This window comes from Urocampus carinirostris, chromosome 8, assembly GCF_059441175.1.
Source record: "Urocampus carinirostris isolate Australia breed hairy pipefish chromosome 8, RoL_Ucar_1.0, whole genome shotgun sequence".
NCBI lineage: Eukaryota > Metazoa > Chordata > Actinopteri > Syngnathiformes > Syngnathidae > Urocampus > Urocampus carinirostris.
The window spans coordinates 713,775-732,086 of record NC_142356.1 but is presented as its reverse complement, the minus strand read 5'-3'; the positions used below and the strand labels follow the sequence as shown (position 1 = coordinate 732,086).

At 42.5% G+C, this 18,312-nt stretch overlaps 1 protein-coding gene across 1 annotated transcript in view; it reads right to left on the bottom strand.

The window, feature by feature from the left end:
* Positions 1-18,312, bottom strand: part of rbm20 (RNA binding motif protein 20) — a 43,015-nt gene that overhangs the window by 8,799 nt on the left and 15,904 nt on the right. The window contains exons 2-9 of the mRNA XM_088342898.1: positions 15,673-16,462; positions 13,590-13,654; positions 13,435-13,520; positions 12,477-12,571; positions 6,748-6,894; positions 4,732-4,863; positions 4,580-4,659; positions 2,505-2,982 (exon numbers count right to left, since the gene is read on the bottom strand). Of these exons, the coding sequence (XP_088199024.1) occupies positions 2,505-2,982; positions 4,580-4,659; positions 4,732-4,863; positions 6,748-6,894; positions 12,477-12,571; positions 13,435-13,520; positions 13,590-13,654; positions 15,673-16,462 (1,873 nt within the window). The remainder of the gene's footprint in view (positions 1-2,504; positions 2,983-4,579; positions 4,660-4,731; positions 4,864-6,747; positions 6,895-12,476; positions 12,572-13,434; positions 13,521-13,589; positions 13,655-15,672; positions 16,463-18,312) is intronic.

Genomic DNA, 18,312 nt, shown 5'->3' with positions numbered 1-18,312 from the left:
TTTTTGGCCTCTTCCTGGTAACATATGACATGCAGGGTGCATGTCGCATATAGTTATCATATATTTATTCATAAACTACTATTACCATGAGCTTCATTCCTTTTGGCCTGTTCCTGGTGTCACGAGATGTCCAGGATTTTACTATGTGGCCTTATCTTTATGGCCTCTTCCTGGTGTCACAAGGTCCTGATATTAGAAGCCACACAGGGTGCATTACAAATACAGTACTCGTTGACGAGTATTTATATGGGCTTCATTCTTTTTGGCCTTTTCCTGGTATCACACGACATACAGGGTCTTACAGGGCCTTTTTCTTTTTGGCCTCTTCCTGGTGTCACAAGACATACATGCTGTGTGATGTGTATAGTCATCATCATTTACGCTTAACTAGTATTAATATGGGCTCCATTCTTTTTGGCCTGATCCTGGTGTCACAAGGTCCTGATATCAGAAGCCACACAGGGTGCATTACAAATACAGTCCTCGTTGACTAGTATTAATATGGGCTTCATTCTTTTTGGCCTCATCCTGGTAACATATGACATGCAGGGTGCATGTCGCATATAGTTATCATATATTTATTCATAAACTACTATTACCATGAGCTTCATTCCTTTTGGCCTGATCCTGGTGTCACGAGGTCCTGACATCGGAAGACACGCAGGGTGTATGACACATACAGCACCCATTAACTAGTATTACTATGGTCTGCATTCTTTTTGGCCTCTTCCTGGTAGCATATGACATGCAGGGTGCATGTCGCATATAGTTATCATATATTTATTCATAAACTACTATTACCATGAGCTTCATTCCTTTTGGCCTGTTTCTGGTGTCACGAGATGTCCAGGATTTTACTATGTGGCCTTATCTTTATGGCCTGATCCTGGTGTCACGAGGTCCTGACATCAGAAGACACGCAGGGTGTATGACACGTACAGCACCCGTTAACTAGCATTACTATGGTCTCCATTCTTTTTGGCCTCTTCCTGGGAGCATATGACATGCAGGGTGCATGTCGCATTTAGTTATCACATATTCATTCATAAACTACTATTACCATGAGCTTCATTCCTTTTGGCCTGTTCCTGGTGTCACAAGATGTGCAGGATCTTACTATGTGGCTTTATCTTTATGGCCTGGTCCTGGTGTCACGAGGTCCTGACGTCAGAAGACACGCAGGGTGCATGACACATACGGTACTCATTAAGTAGTATAACTATGGTCTCTATTCTTTTTGGCCTACTGCTGGTAGCACACGACATGCAGGGTCTTACAGGGCCTTTTTCTTTTTGGCCTCTTGCTGTTGTAACAAGGTATTGATATCAGAAGCCACACAGGGTGCATTACACATACAGTACTTGTTGACGAGTATTCATATGGGCTTCATTCTTTCTGGCCTTTTCCTGGTAGCAGACGACATAAAAGGTCTTACAGAGGCTTCCTGGTGTCACAAGAAATACAGGCTGTGTGATGTTTATAGTCATCATCGTTTACTCTTAATAAGTATTACTATGGTCTTCATTCTTTTTGGCCTCTTCCTGGTAGCACACGACATACAGGGTCTTACAGGAGCTTTTTCTTTTTGGCCTATTCCAGGTGTCACAAGACATACAGGCTGTGTGATGCGTATAGTCATCGTCATTTACTCTTAACTAGTATTACTATGGTCTTTATTCTTTTTGGCCTCTTCCTAGTATCAAAATATCCTTATGTCACAGGACTGTGCCCCGTGCAACGCCTCAGAATAAAAGCTAGCTTCACATGAGTGGTGAGTGTAGATGTCCAACATCGGCCCGCGGGCTGGCCGAGGGTTTTAATCTGGCCCAAATGGCAACGCTGAGAAGCACGAGAGAAAAATGAGATGCAGTTGTAATTATGTTCATTTGGTGTCACCAAAGCCAGGTATCACTAGCAAAGAAACTGCAGCTAGCTCTCTTCCTCTCTCGTGCTCTCTCTCTCTCTCTCTCTCTCTCTGTCTCTCTCTTTGTCCCGTCCTCTCTCTCTCTTTCTCTCTCTTTCTCCTGTCCTTTCTCTCTCTTTCTCTCTCTCCTGTCCTTTCTCTCTCTTTCTCCCGTCCTCTCCCTCTCTTTTTCTCTCGCTTTCTCCTGTCCTCTCTCTCTCTCTTTCCCGTCCTTGTAAATAAATTTTAGTTTGTTAGAATCATACGGCGTCGCATTATCTTTACGTCAATATTTTTGGGGGATCGATCAATCATTACCAATCCCAACGGATGGAAAAATCGATCGTTTGAAAAGCTAAAATACGATCGCTTTTTCATGATAATGCTAGAGACAGATGAGGCTATTTTGAACTCATCCTGGTGGTGGATCTTCAGCTCCACCTACTGGGCGATTCGGTCACCAGCAAATCCGATTCCAAACCAAAATTCAGAGCAATTCCTTTCTACAACAGTGTCCAGAATATTCAGTTTTTAACCTTTGAGAAAAAGTAGCCTGGCAGCTCAATCAACGTGCGGGATGAAGTGTGTGATGTTTTTTTACCACGGTGTTCCTGTGCCCGTCTCGTTTCTCCGTCTTGTCGTGTTTCCGACTCCTGCCCGGCGAAGGCGACTTCCGCTCCGGATTCCTGGGTCGCCTTTCGTGCTCGCCACCGTTCCTTCTCCTGGATTTTCCTTCGTGCCTCCGGTACGGGGATCGACCGGCACGGTAGCTTTCCTCCGCCGGCCGGTAGGAACCCGAAGACTTCCCCTGCGGACTCCCTCGAGGAAAGTCCCGTCTCGGCGGCCCGGTCTTATCCGGGTAGGCCGCCTTGCTGCAGGGACCGCGCCGTAGGGGTTGTTCCCGGTCTTTGTCGTCCTCGTTTCGGCGGTAGACCGGAGACCAGTCCCAGGATGCTCGACGGGGGCCCGGACCGTTTGAGGGTCTTTCTGGGGGGCTGTGGGCGGAGCTACAGGACGTGAAACTGGGGCTGAGGGAACTCCTGACGGGGCTCCGGGATCGGGGTCGGTCCGGAGTGTAGCTGGGGAAAGAGTCGCTAGTTTATTGGTGTGTGTTTAAAGCGGTCCTTTTCTTACTTTCACCATTTTCATCCTTGGATAAAAGAATACCACCAACGAGCATGTGCCATCTCTCTCCTCCCCATTTTTTTTTCAAAAACTTTGACCGGTTTTCTGCTAGGATAATGACAGATGTGTTGTATGCATGGGCGTAACCATCCTTTTTTGGGGGGTGCTCGAAAACCCCCCAAATTCAAACCGGCACCCCCAAAAATGATACCATTTTAAACACGCTTTCCTTAATAAAGGACAGGAGAGGAATCAATATCATAAAAACGCTAAAAATTTAAAAAAGTCAAACAAAATAAAGACAAAGTGTCAAAATACTCCACTACCTTGAAATGGTTCAGTCCGTTTAAATTCTAGCACAACTCCTCTTTCACTGTGCTAGTGTCACTTGTGCCATATTGGCGGAGTGTGTGGAGGCTCTGGTGTATTACAGTGAGGGTATATTATTATATAATTTTATTTGGATGATTTGTATTTTATTATTAATTTGCGTTTTATATGATTTTTTTTTATTAATTCAACTGTTATTTGTTGAATGTATTTTATTGAGTCTTGTTTGAAATTTGAATATTTTTATCATATTTTTACTTTATTTTTCATTTGTGATTTATCCTATAAATAAATAAAAAAAAAAAAAATAATATTAGAATTTTAGTTTGACTATTTTTTTATTTATTATATTTATTTTTGTTGTATTTTTCCTTTTTGAATTATTTCATTGTATTTCACTTATTTTATTTTATTTGTTTTTATTTTATTTTCACGGTTTATATTTCTAAAATTTTGTTTTATTCATTTTTAGTTTCTTGTGACTCTATTTATAGTTACTTTTAGTTCATATCGTTTGTACTTTATTTTTCACGATGACAAATATTTTAAGCGCTCAATTTGATCAATCGGAATGCAAAAGTGTTTCTTTTTGCGCGACGTTTGCTAAAAATCTCGGAAAATTAAATAACTACGCGATTAAAAGAACGGAAATACAGAATTCAAAATAAATTTGACATCATGTATAACAACGACGCAGCACGGCAGCGCAGTGGTTAGCGCATGCGCGGCACAGTTCATGTCTTGAGAACCTCCTGCGTGGGTTCAAGTCCAGCTTCAGACTTCCTGTGCGGAGTTTGTATGTTCTCCCTCTGCTTGCGTGGGTTTCCTCCGGGCACTCCGGTTTCCTCCCACATTCCAAAAACATGCATTTCAGGTGAATTGGCCGGTCCAAATTGTCCCTAGGTGTGAATGAGCGAGTGAGTTGTCTGTCCCCGTGTGCCCTGTGATTGGCTGGCAACCGGTTCAGGGTGTCCCCTGCCCACTGCCCGATGATTGCTGGGATGGGCTCCAGCACCCCCGCGACCCTACTGAGGATAAGCGGTGTAGCTAATGAGATGAGATGAGATAACAACGACACCAAATTGTATTTGCCGTATATTTTCATTTTGGACCGGATTCAATTCAATAATTCCATACGGGGCCCGCGAGCCGAGGTTTGCAAGCTCGGGGCCGGTTTGAAAATCCGTTTTTCACACGGCGAAAAAGAAAATGCGGACTTACCGCCGGTGTTCTCTGCCGGCGTCGGGTTCCCAACCGGAAGCGATATTCTGGATGATGGCCTGCACGTCTTTTCCGGGTTTCTGCCGAAAGAAGAGCTTTCGATCTTATTTTTTTTTCGGAGGGGGAAAAAAAACGAAGAAGAGGTTCCTTACCTTCAGTTGGAGCTCCTGGTACCTCTTGGACATGCGAATCAAAAGTTTGTGGTTGTTGATGGAGGCCGGGGTCAGTTGGTAGTACTGGACCATGGCCTGGGCCGCTTCCACGTAGGCCAGCTCCAAAAAGGCCTGAGGAGCCCGAGACCCCCCCCGCCGTATTATGAAGCCGATTTCGTATTTCCGTCGTTTCCGATAAAAAAACGCTCGTTCCTTCTCGCGGATTCCTTCACGTCGTTCTGAAATGCGCGCTAGATTGCGCGGCAACATTGACGTAGTCGGATAGATTGAGAGAGAGAGAGACACAGAGAGAGACAGAGAGGGATAGAGATAGAGAGATAGATAGAGAGAGACAGAGAGAGAGAGATAGATAGAGAGATAGAGAGATAGATTGAGAGGGATAGAGAGAGAGAGAGATAGGTTGAGAGAGAGAGAGAGAGACACAGAGAGATACAGAGAGGGATAGAGATAGAGAGATAGAGATAGGTTGAGAGAGAGACAGAGAGAGAGAGATAGATAGAGATAGAAAGATAGAGATAGATAGAAAGACAGAGAGAGACATAGAGAGAGACATAGAGAGATAGAGAGAGAGAGAGATAGAAAGATAGGTCGAGAGAGAGAGGGACTTACAGAGATAGAGGGAGAAAGAGAGAGATAAAGATAGAGAAATAGAGAGAGATTGAGAGAGAGAGAAAGATAGATAGAGAGAAAGAGAGATAGATTGAAAGAGATAGAGAGAGAGAGAGAGAAATTGAGAGATAGATAGATAGATAGATAGATAGATAGATAGATAGATAGATAGATAGATAGATAGATAGATAGATAGAGAGAGAGAGAGGGGGATAGAGAGATAGAAAGATAGAGAGGGATAAAGAGAGAGAGAGAGAGAAAGAGAGAGATTGAGAGAGAGAGAAAGAAGGATAGAGATAGAGATAAAGAGATTGAGAGAGAGAGAAAGAGAGAGAGAGAGAGAGATTGAGATATAGATATATATATATATATATATATACATATAGATAGATAGATAGAGAGATAGAGAGAGAAAGACATAGAGAGATAGAGAGATAAAGAGATGGAGAGATAGAAAGATAGAGAGGGATAAAGAGAGAGAGAGAGAGAAAGATTGAGACAGAGATAGAAGGATAGAGATAGAGATAGAGATAAAGAGATTGAGAGATTGAGATATAGAGATATATATATATACATATAGATAGAGAGATAGAGAGAGGCAGAGAGAAAGACATCGAGAGATAGAGAGATAAAGAGATAGAGAGATAGAAAGATAGAGAGGGATAAAGAGAGATAGATATATAGAGAGAGAGATAGGGAGATTAAGGAGAGAGAGAAAGATCGAGACAGAGGTAGAAAGATAGAAAAAGAGATAGAGATAAAGAGATTGAGAGAGAGAGAGAGAGAGAGAGAGAGAGAGAGAGAGAGAGATCTCTATATCTCTATATAGATAGATAGATGTCTCGATAGATATACGTCTAAATAGTTATATGTCTAGATTTTGAGATATCTAGATGTCTAGATAGTTAGATCCTTGTGTTGATTATTAACAGATTAAGGGGATGGCCTCGGGGTGCTGTGTTGTAGTTTAGCAACATTACGTGGGGAGCAACACACACCGTGTGCTGTAGGACTCGGGAGAGTCTGTGCTAGTGTCTGCTGACATACACAACATCATATGAAAGGGGTTGTTACTTTGGGATTACTTATGTGCTGCCCAGACTGCCGTCATTACTACATCCCGTTTTCTTTTAGGTGTCTGTCGGCACTGGAGTATATATGGCACTCGCCATAAAATACAAAAGATGGAAAAAACACACACTTACAGGAAGGAGCACTGGAGTATAAATCATTTTAGCCATAAAATGTATAATAATAAGAAAACTAAGATATATAAATCACACTGGAGTATAAGTCGCATCCGCCATAAAATGCATAATAGAGAGAGAAATATCTTTTCTAAGTGTATCTGGAGTATAAGTCGCACGGGAAGTCACGCGGTCTGACCTGATGCGTGGAGCGCATGAGGATGTAATTGGTGACCTTGCCGAAGGGCAAACCCAGATTGATGACGTCGTTTTCCGTGCAGCTTCCTTCCGGGAGGTTGCAGATGTGCACCACCCGCCCGCTGACGCTTTTTCTCTGGGGGAAGGCCTGAAAACGGGACAGGTCGCTGTCAAAAATCGGACAACAGGAATAGACCTCGAAACTGGGCAGAGAGTAGCGGATGATTTTCTGGCTTGTGTGGTTGACTCCGGTTCTCTTGACCTAGTTCTGATTTATGGATGTATTACGATGATGACGTAAACGACACAAATACGTTTCGATGGTTAAAATACTTTTGAGATTTTCCTTGCCCTCGTGTCGGTTTTAGATCAGGGGATGCTGTCATAATAGCCTGTAGTCTGTGGCCCACTCTGTCTCTTTCACTCTGTGTGTCTCTCTTTTTCTCTTCTTTTGTTGCTCTTTGTCTCTTTCTCTCTCTTTGTCTTTTAACCTCTTTTGCTCTAACTTCCTTTCTTCTTTTCTCTCTTTTCTCTTTATCTCTTCCTACCCTTTGCGCGTTCTTTTCTCTCCTTCTGTTTTTCCTATTTCTCTTTGGATTTCTTTCTTCCTCTCCCTTTCTTTCCCCCCCCCTCTTTCATGACTTTTTATCTTTTGTTTCTCACGCTCTCTCCTTCTTTTTCTTTCTTTGTCCCACCCTCTCTCCCTTTCCCTCCCTCTTTCTCTTATTTCTTTATCTTTGTCTCTGTCTTTCAATTTAATCTATTAGTCCGGCCCCTGACAGAATGTGTGTTCTATGGTGTGACCCCCGAGTTCAAATGACTTGGACACCCCTGCTCTAATTTCCTAAAAATAATTATTTGTATTTTTAAAATAAAAATGTATCATGTTATTACTATGTTATTACCAAGTGAATGATTAAAAATCGAGTTCAACAGACTTAGTCAACCCATAAAAACAATCGTTTTCCTAGAAAATCACAATGACCCTGCACCGGTGAGCAATTTTCCGAAAAGGTCGGCAGGCCCCTCAATTCTCATCAGGGGGCCCTCTGGTGCCTGCGGAAACCACGTTGGAGACCCCTGCCCAATAGAGTTTGTTGTTTGTCTCCCTTTATTGACATGTCCCTGTTTTTCGAAAGTGGAGCAAACCATTCTAGCGGGGGGAGGTCATGCTTAACTGGGGAAACTCTTCCAACAAAAATACATTACAAAGCTACTTTTATCGTTTGTTTGTTGTTAAACACCACAGCGGGAGGTAGGGGAAGGGGTACAAAAATACATTCGGGGGAGGGAGGAGGGGTCTTTGACATTTCTCTTCAGCGAGCGTTGAGAATTTTCCCCCGTCGAGCGACCGTAATTGGTGACTTAAGCCGCGCGGTGGCTTCTCGTCCGTCGCCAAATGAAAAAGATCCTCGTGAAAAGAATCGGCCATTCAAAAAAAAAAAATCAAACCGAAGGGGCGTGGCTTTCAGGTTCCGGCTATTATTAGCCAGCGTGCCGGAAGATTTACACGCTGTCCGGCTAACATTCGATAGCGCCGAGTATCAACGCCGGCTCTCCGGAAAAGCCCACATAATACCCGGACACGGCCGAGACGCGGTTAAACGTGGCCGCCGGCCAGCACGCGGCGAAGCCTGAGGGCCCGGCGAAGCCTGAGCGCGGTCACCGGTTGTCGGTCCGTCTGCGAACCTCAGCTGACGCTAGGCAAGCTCTTCGATCCCGACCCATCCTGTTCTGATTCCCGTCTGTTCTCCCGTCCCGAATAACGACCCATTTTCTGATATCGATCACGTTTTTGCTCTTCTATTCCGGCTACTGACCCGTTTTTTCTCATATGCTTAACTGCCCTCTAACATAGGACACAACTGATATTCGTACCGGATTCATCCATTTGCCTCAGACGCTGATTGGCCCCCTGTCACTATTTGAACCCACTCCCTTCTGTCACCTGTTGTCAGTCCGTCAGCAAACCTCAGCTCACACTAGGCAAGCTCTTCGACCCTGACTCTCTCCTGTTCTGATTCCTGTCTGTTTCCTGCCTCCAACCCCTTTTTTGATCTCGACCACGATTTCCCTCTTCTTAAGGAACAGTGTTTTATATTTGTCCACTAGATGTCGCCAGAAACAAGTCCAAAAAGAAGGGAAAATATTTGTTATTTCAAAGAATACAAAAATTGGGAAGAATAAATTAGAAAAAGACGCAAAAAAGGAAATAAAGGGAATAAAAAGGAGAAAAGAAAAGAAAAGAAAAGAAAAGAAAAGAAAAAAGAAAAAGGAATTAAGAGAATAAAGACAAAAAACGGGGGGGATGCATTTTTCTTTTCATTTTTCGACTTCTGTCTTCATTTTTTCTTTTTCTTTATTTTCTTTTTCCATTCTTTTCATTTTTTCTCATTTCTCCTCTTTTCAAAAGTAATCAAGTGCGTTTTGGTCACATTGAGTCTCCGTATTTTGCCTTCTTCCATGATGCTTTTAGCAATCGTTTCCGTTGGCGTGGCAGAAGATTGCGACATCTAGTGGGCAAATAACACACTGTCCCTTTAATCTCGAGTGCAAATAAATGTCGAGTGGATACTATCAAAATGGGGTTTTTTTTCACTATAAAATATTATTTCCCCACAATTTTTTAATATATTTTTCATGATACTTTTGAAGACGGTGTCCTTAACTTCAAGATCTCGTACTGGCTGACGCCATCTTCTGGCTAAAATCACAATCGCAGCCTGTCGAGTTTCTATTGTTGCACGTGCAAGTATGTGAAATTCATAGGTGCGCAGGAATAAACTCTTTGTTTTTCATGTTTTTGGGGGTTCGGTTTGGCGCTCGTACTGTATTGGAAGCAGTCCTTTTCTTACTTTCACCATTTTCATCCTAGGATAAAAGAATACCACCAGCACACTGCTCGTTTTTTTAATCATATTTTGTTCATTTTTTGGTCAATTTTGTAATCTTTTTGGCCATATTTTTTCGGGGGGGTTATTTTGGTGACATTTTGGTCTGTATTTAATGTAGTCCTCTTCTTACTTTCACCATTTTCATCCTAGGATAAAAGAATACCACCAGCACACTGCTCGTTTTTTCATCATATTTTGTTCATTTTTTGGTCAATTTTGTAATCTTTTTGGCCATATTTTTTGGTGGGGGTTATTTTGGTGATATTTTGGTCATTTTTAGTTTGTTTTATGTTCTCTTTGTTGTTCTTGATTGTTTGGGGGCCAATGATATCGCTGTTCCTTGAATCCAAACTGTTAAGACAAATAGGCTTTCGTTAAAGGTTGTGTCCTTCACTTTCAAATATTCTAATTGCTGACAGCATCTTGAAAATGAAATCGTCATTGTGGCTCTTTATGTTGCGCGTGCAAGTATGTGAAATGTTAAGAAGCACTTGGCTAAACTCTCTTGTTGTGGGTTTTGTTGGTATTTGGCCTGTATTTAAAGCAGTCCTTTTCTTACTTTCACCATTTTCATCCAAGGATAAATGAATACCACCAACGAGCGTATGCCGTCTCCCTCCTCCCCCAATTTTGCTCATTTTATGTCATATTTTGATCTTTTTTGTTGTATTTAGTCATTTTTTTGGTCTGTTTTGTTTGTTTTGATGTTTGTTGTTCTTTGAGTTGGTTATATTTTGTTGTTTTTTTGTTCTTGCTTGATTTTTGGTAAATGATATTGCTGTTCTTTGATTCCACACCCTTGAGGTCGGATACGCTTTTGTTAAAGGTGATGTGTGTAACTTTGAAAAACCATTTTTGTAGTTTTTTTTAATGAATTTGTCTTCATGATAATGCTAGCAATGGAAAGGATGAGGTATCAAACTGGTTTTCTCTGTGGGGACCCCAGAATACCCCCCAAAATACCCAAAGTCAGCTGAGTGGCAGTCCGGGAAACCACAAAATAGGAAAAAACGATTTTTGACGGGAGCGTCTCGTCATTCATATTTGCGAGTATCGAGTCAGAGACACATCCGTCCCCGTCCGTCCCCGTCCGTCCCCCGTCCCCCCCCGCCGACATCCAGAGGACGTTAACAAGCTATAAGGGGATGGGTTTATTGAGCCGGCCAGATTTTGACCTTTAGACGCTAACGCGGCGCCGTTAATAGAATTAGCGCTCTTGTTCCTCTCCCGGAGCCAAATTCCCCCCACCGGCGACCGGCCGCCCTTTCAAAATAAAAGGGGAGCCAAAAATGCAGACGCGGCCAGTACTTTTAAATATCCTGTGAGGGCGTGACGGGTATTTTTGGAGTCCGGGGGGAGAGAACCGCTCACCTCAGAGAAAAACAAAAACCTTATTGAGGTGGGAGTTTGATAACTCGTCGTTTCCACTGTAAGCATTATTCGTAAAAAAATCAAATAAACATTTTCAAAAAAACTACAAAAATGTTTTTTCGTTAGCAAGAATAATATTTTGACACATATTATTGGCCCAAAAACAAACAAGGAGGGAAAAAAAAAAAAAACTAAATACAGTGGAACCTGGGTTTTCGAACGCCTCTCAGTTGGAACAAATCGGTTCTCGACCATAAATTTCGAGAAATTCTCGCTTCGCTTTTCGTTCCAAAAATCGGAGTTCGAACGCCGGTACGCTAGGGGCCATGCTGAGCGGCGTACGGGTGTAGATTGCCCCCGCCCCTCGTGAAGAACTGTTGTCACGTGAGCGCGCACTTCTTTTTGCTTTCGTTTTTAATATCGGTGAAGGGAGTGTTTTAACCCCTAATGATGCCTCGAAGAAGGTCGGTGCAAGCAGCAAAGTTGCTACAGGTGAAAAAAGAAGAGTAGTGCGTACAACTATTGCATTTAAGAAAGAAATAATGGCAAAATATGAAGAAGGTGTGCGAGTTTCCCTTCTTTCAGGAATACAGCATGGCTTCTGCCGACCGGTAAGAAATCCTATTCATAATTCTTTTCTTTATCCTTGAACCGCTCACCACTTGTTGTGGAGACCCCGGTGCTAAATGACGTGTAAACGACCTGATTTTTTTATTTTTACACGTTCATGTTCCGTACGAAAGATTACGCTAACGCGAACGTACGATTAGCCTGGGTTAGCTTTACGTTAAATATTCAAGATAAACATTCAGGGTGTTGGAACGGATTAAAACAATTTTACATTACTTTTAATGGGAAAAACGACTTTCGGTGATCGAACAAATCGGTTTTCGAACAGGGTTCCGGAACGGATTATGGTCGAGAACCGAGGTTCCACTGTATAACCAGAAAATGGAATAAAAACAGACCGCTCCCAAAAAAAACTGGAAAAAAAGACATAAAAACAAACACAAATGACAAAAAAGACTGAATACAACAAAAAACATCAAAATATCACAAAAAATGAGCAGAAAGGGGGGAGGAGAGTGACGGCATGCACTTGTTAATGGTATTCCTCTATCCTAGAGCAACAACGATGATTTCATATTGAAGATGGTGTCAGCAAGAAGAATAGTTGAACGTTAAGGACACCCCCTTTAACAAAAGCGTATCCAACCTCAAGGGTGTGGAATCAAAGAATAGCAATATTATTGGCCAAAAAACAAACAAGAAAAAACAAAAACAAAAAAAAACTAAATAGAACCAGAAAATAGAACCAAAATAGACCGCTCCCAAAAAAACTGCCAAAAAAACGACATAAAAACAAACAAAATAGATAGATAGATAGATAGATAGATAATTTATTCATCCCCTATTCGATAATATGGCATATGATATCATTTGCGAGGGGACGGTTTTGTCCGACCTGCGACTCGGTTCGGTGCGAAGTAAATCCGGCGTCGGGAAAATGATTCAAAGCGGAAGCCGGCAGGTAGGAACTCTCCACTCCCGAGGAAACGTCTGGGGAAACAAAATACGCAAACAAATTATTTCGTAAATTGAGATAAAAACAGGAGAGGCGAGTGACAGGACCAGGGGTGTTTATGTCTTTCTTTATTTCAAAAGGGGAAATGCTTTACACTTGTATAGTGCTTTAACCGGTCACTGAGGACTTCCAAAGCACTTGAGAGAGAAAGATAAGAAAGAGAGAAAGAAAAAAAGAGAACAAGTAAGGGAGAAAGAGAAATATATAGAGATGAGAAAGTGAGAAAGGGAGAAAAAAAGAAATACAGAAAAAGAAAGCGAGAGTGTGGCAAAGAGAGAAAGGGAGAGGAGTAGAGGGAGAAATGTACAAAGAGAACGAAAGGATGAAAGAGAGAGAGAAAAAAAAAATGGAAAAAGAAAGAGAGAGTGAAAAAGAGAAGGAAACAGCAAACAGGGAAAAGAAAAAGACAAAGGTAGAAAGGGAATAGATAGAAAGAAAAAGGTTTACAGAGAGAGAAATAATAGAGAGAGAAGCAAAAAGAAGGACAAAGGAGAGAGAAAGGGAGATGAAGAAGTCAAAAAGAAAGCGGGGGAGGGAGTGAGAGGGAGAGAGAAAGCTAAACAAAGACAAAGTGAAAGTCAGAGAGAGAGAGAGAGAGAGAGAGAGAGAAAAATAAAGAGCGCAAGAGAAAAAGCGGATGTGAAATAAGAAAGACAGAAAGGACCCCGGCAGGCCTGATACGGCCCACGGGCCGCACGTTTGCCACAGTCAGCAACGACTGAAATCCGGCTCGAAGGACCAAGCGGTCTCTCATTTCGACATTATGGAAGGGGACGAGAACTTTTTTTTTCCGATGCGATCTCATCACCGACAATCGGAGAACATGTGAAGAACTGACCTTGAGCCGCAACGGTGTAGTTGCCGGCGTCGCTCCCGTTGAGGGCGCCGTCGAGCGCATAGAGCGCCGCTCCCGCTGCAGTCGAGCTGGAACGATTCGTCGTTTTTTTCTTCGTGAAACCAAAAAATAAAGCCATCTTTCCAAACGGGACTCACCTTTCATTGTTGTAGGACGTTCGATTCTGCAGGTGGAGTTTTCCGTTCACGTGATGATCCCAGTCCTGAAAAAGTTAACAACATTCAGGCGTTTCCTCCTCTAGCCGCTCATGTTAGCCACATGGCTTCAGGATACAGCTCGTCGCTAATAACGCTAATCGCGAGAGTATCTAAACCATGAACTGTTCCCAAAAGTAACAGTGAAATGTTTTTTCGTCCCCTCTTTACGGCATTTTAAAACCCCACAAGACTACCTTAGTAACATTCGGGCGTTTCCTCCTCTAGCCGCTCGTGTTAGCCACATGGCTGCAAGATACAGCTCGTCGCTAGTTACCTTTTTTGCTCGTTATCAGGCTCAATCTAGCCAACTAGCTAACTTTTTTAGCTTTGTATCTGGCTATTTAGTCGGCGTTTTACTCTTTTAGCGCGCTATCGAGCTACCTTTTAGTTTTTCATTTGTTTACCCTTCTAGCTAACCATCAAGCTACCTTTTTAGCTAGCTCTTTACCTTTTTTGCTAGTTATCATGCTAAATTTTGGCCTCCTTTCTAGCCAGCTAGCTTACCTTTTTATCTTTGTATCTGGCTTTTTAGTTGGCCTTTTTATTTAGCGCGCTATCTAGCTCTCTTTTAGTTTTTCACCTGTTTACCCTTCTAGCTAACCATCAAGCTACCTTTTTAGCTATTTAATAAGCCATCTTGCCAGCTTTTTAGCTTTCTTTGCATACTATCTAGCTAACATTTAGCATTTTTTGCTGGTAATCCAGCTCAATTTTTGCTTCCTTTCTCCTTGCTTCAGAACGGGTGTTTGAAGCCCTCATCTAAGGGTTTCCACCCCAAGTCAAAATCTATCCATATCTTCTTTCCTTGAAGGTTCACTCAAGTTTAAACTTGATGATGATGTCACAAAAGATGGAATTTGATCTCAAGTTTCAGAGATGTTTGATAAGAATTTGGTTGCCACCGATTTTGTGTGATTGCCCCAGGGATTCTGTGACCCCACCTTACATCATTTTCACTTTATGCTGTCGATCCAGATGTTTCGATGCCCCCTCTTTACAGCATTTTCAGGCTATGAACCATCATCATTATTTCCCATTGCCCCAAATTTTCAATTGTTGTGCTGTTTGTGCCTATAGAGAGTTAAGTCTCTGATCTGCTCGTCTGCTATTGGTCGACATCATACAAGACGCTGGTCTGCTATTGGTCTGAGTGATGACATCGTGAAGATGCAGATATGCTATTGGCTGAATTTCTTTGGTTGCATTAGAAATCAATATGTAGCAAGAAAAAGGATAAATATCGTAGATATAAACACGACATGTAATTTGGGGGTCGTACAAGTGCTTGAAATGCTTGAAATCTTATGTTGTGATTTCAAGGTCAGGAAAATGCTTGAATTTAGGGTGAGGTGCTTGAAAATTCTTGAATTGATTTCCATCGGCGTGGTTCCCAGCAGTCTGAACTGATAGAAAATGTAAAAAAAAATTTCAAGTGCTTAAAAATGACAATGATAGTGGCTCCGGTCCTCATTATCTAGTGCGTTACTGCCCCCTACTGTCGCATCCAAGAGGACAGCTTTATCAGACCGGCTCTTTTTTTGAGAAGCGGCTTTTATTTTCACGAATAAATGATCCATTTCAAAACAAAAACTATTTCAAATTCCATTTAACCAATTGAGACGCAGATCCTCTGAAAAACACGCAAAAGTTATTGGGGATCAGCGCTGGATTTCTTTGAAGGTACTGGAAAAATTGGCCTTGAAAGTGCTTGAACAGTGCTTGAATTTGGCCATGAAAAACTGGTACGAACCCTGTAATCCTAAAGTCTATGCTAAATGGGAATTAGCCTAATTATCGCATTGTTTTTTTTTTCCAACAAAAAATATTGTCTCACTGGTCTGAATTTCTCTAGCGGTGATGCCAAAGGAAGAAGTAAAAACGTGATGAGCATGTACCCGTCGGTCCGGAAGGCATGGGTTTCTAACCCTTGCCAAAATAGCAGTGTCTCTTTACCACCTGCACCTCAAAAGCGATTCATGCCATGTTCCCAGGACCCTAGTGTAGATTGGCCCTTGAGACCGACCTTGAGATTGTAGACCTTCTTGTCGCAGATGCTGCACTGATGCGGAAGCTGAGCGGGCGTGACGGCGTGGTAGTCATTGAGCTGGTAGGGCTGGAGCGTCTTGTTAGGGAAACCCCAGTTCTCCCGGTTCCCGTCCGAGTTCTGGTAATTCCCATCCGAGGAGGAGGCCTTGAACTCACCGGTGGGCTCCTCCGGGTTGTAGAGTTCGTTCCGGGTAGTCGGGGTGATCCAATCGGCGGCGCCGGAACCCGGACGGGTCAATCCGTTCCAGTTTTCGGCCCCGTCGTACGGATTGAAGTTCTGATTGAGGTTGAACCTCGGGACGTTTTGTCCGCAGAAGTTCTCCGGTTTGGTCTGAGCGTCCAGGACGTGTCCCTCGGGAGCCGGCATCCGGGTCCCGGTCCCTTCGGAGCCGTACCGGAGGCGGCGGTCCACGTCGGACGGGTACGGAGACTGTCCGTGACGCTCGGGTCGGCCCTTGAAGGCGGGCAAGGCCTGACCCCCGGCGGGAAAAGCCGGCTGGGGGTTCCGGAGTTGCGTGAAGAGGGGCTGGGCCATGGCCACATTGGAAAGGACCCGGTTGAGGACGGCCCCGGCCGCGTTACCGCCCCGGGCCAGCGTGAGGCGCTGCAGCGTGAGTTGGGCTTGCAACTGGGCCAGCTGGAGACTGGCCGGGGTCAGGAGGAACTGCTGCCGGTTCTGCTGGAGCGGGGGCCTCGCTTCCGAAGGGCCCGACAGCTGCCCGCCTGCCTGGGGGCCCGTCCCCTGGGCCGTGTCGGGGGCCACCGCACTGCCAAAAAAAAATCATTCACATTTGAAAAGCTTGAAAACGGTCAACTACTGTGCAATAGATAAAGATAGATAGCTAGAGACAGATAGATAGGTGTCTAGACAGATAGATAGATGTCTAGAGAGATGTCCAGATGTCTAGATAGATAGATGTCTAAATGTCTAGATAGATGTCTAGATAGATAGATGTCTGGATAGATGGATGTCTAGATGTCTAGATAGATGTGTAGATGTCTAGATAAATAGATGTCGAGATAGATATCTAGATGTCTAGATAGATGTCTAGAGATAGAAATATAGATGTCTAGATAGATAGATGGATAGATAGATGTCTGGATAGATGTCTAGATAGATAAATGTCTAGAGAGATGGATGTCTAGATGTCTAGATAGATGGATGTCTAGATGTCTAGATAGATGTGTAGATGTCTAGATAGATAGATGTCGAGATAGATGGATGTCTAGATGTCTAGATAGATGTGTAGATGTCTAGATAGATAGATGTCGAGATAGATACCTAGATGTCTAGATAAATGTCGAGAGATAGAAATATAGATGTCTAGATAGATAGATGGATAGATAGATGTCTGGATAGATGTCTAGATAGATAAATGTCTAGATAGATAGATGTCTAGATGTCTAGATAGATGTGTAGATAGATAGATGTCGAGGTAGATGTCTAGATGTCTAGATAGATGTCTAGAGATAGATATATAGATGTCTAGATAGATGTCTAGATAGATAGTTAGATGTCTGGATGGATAGATGTCTAGATAGATAGATGTCTAGATAGATGTGTAGATAGATAGATGTCGAGGTAGATGTCTAGATAGATGTCTAGAGATAGATATATAGATGTCTAGATAGATATCTAGATAGATAGTTAGATGTCTGGATGGATAGATGTCTAGATAGATAGATGTCTAGATAGATGGATGTCTAGATGTCTAGATAGATGTCTAGATGTCTAGATATATAGATGTCTAGGTAAATGTCTAGATGTCTAGATAGATAGATAGATGTCTAAATAGATAAATGTCTAAATAGATAGATAGATAGATGTCTAAATAGATAGATAGATAGATGTCTAGACAGATAGATGTCATGATAGATGTCTCGGTGTCTAGATAGATGTCTAGAGATAGATGGATGTCTAGATAGATGTCTAGATAGATAGATGTCTACATAGATGGATGTCTAAATGTCTAGATAGATGTCTAGATGTCTAGATAGATGTCTAGATAGATAGATAGATGCCTAGATAGATAGATGTCTAGATAGATGTGTAGAGATAGATAGATGGATAGATAGATGTCTAGATAGATAGATGTCTAGATAGATGGATGTCTAGATGTCTAGATAGATGTCTAGATGTCTAGATAGATGTCTAGATAGATAGATAGATGCCTAGATAGATGTGTAGAGATAGATAGATGGATAGATAGATGTCTAGATAGATGTCTAGATGTCTAGATAGATGTGTAGAGATAGATAGATGATAGATAGATGTCTAGATAGAGATAGATAGATCGATGAATAAAATGACTAAATTTTGTGCAGGTTTGGGGAGTAACGGAATACACGGAACGGCAAAAAGCTGTTTGGATTGATTTTCATTTTCTTTCTGTGGCATTTGACGTTCGTTTTGCCGGAGATCAAAGAGATCAAAGCCAGGAGAGAAAGCTTACCACGTGTTGTGAGTCATCATTTGATTCCTATTTAGTTTCTTTTGTCTTTTATGATCATATTTGGTATCGGAGTCATCCAAAAGTCATTGAAAGTAATCCAGTTCAAGTAACCCTACCCAACCCTGGTGGCATAGTAGCCATCCTGGTCATTATCTATTGATAGA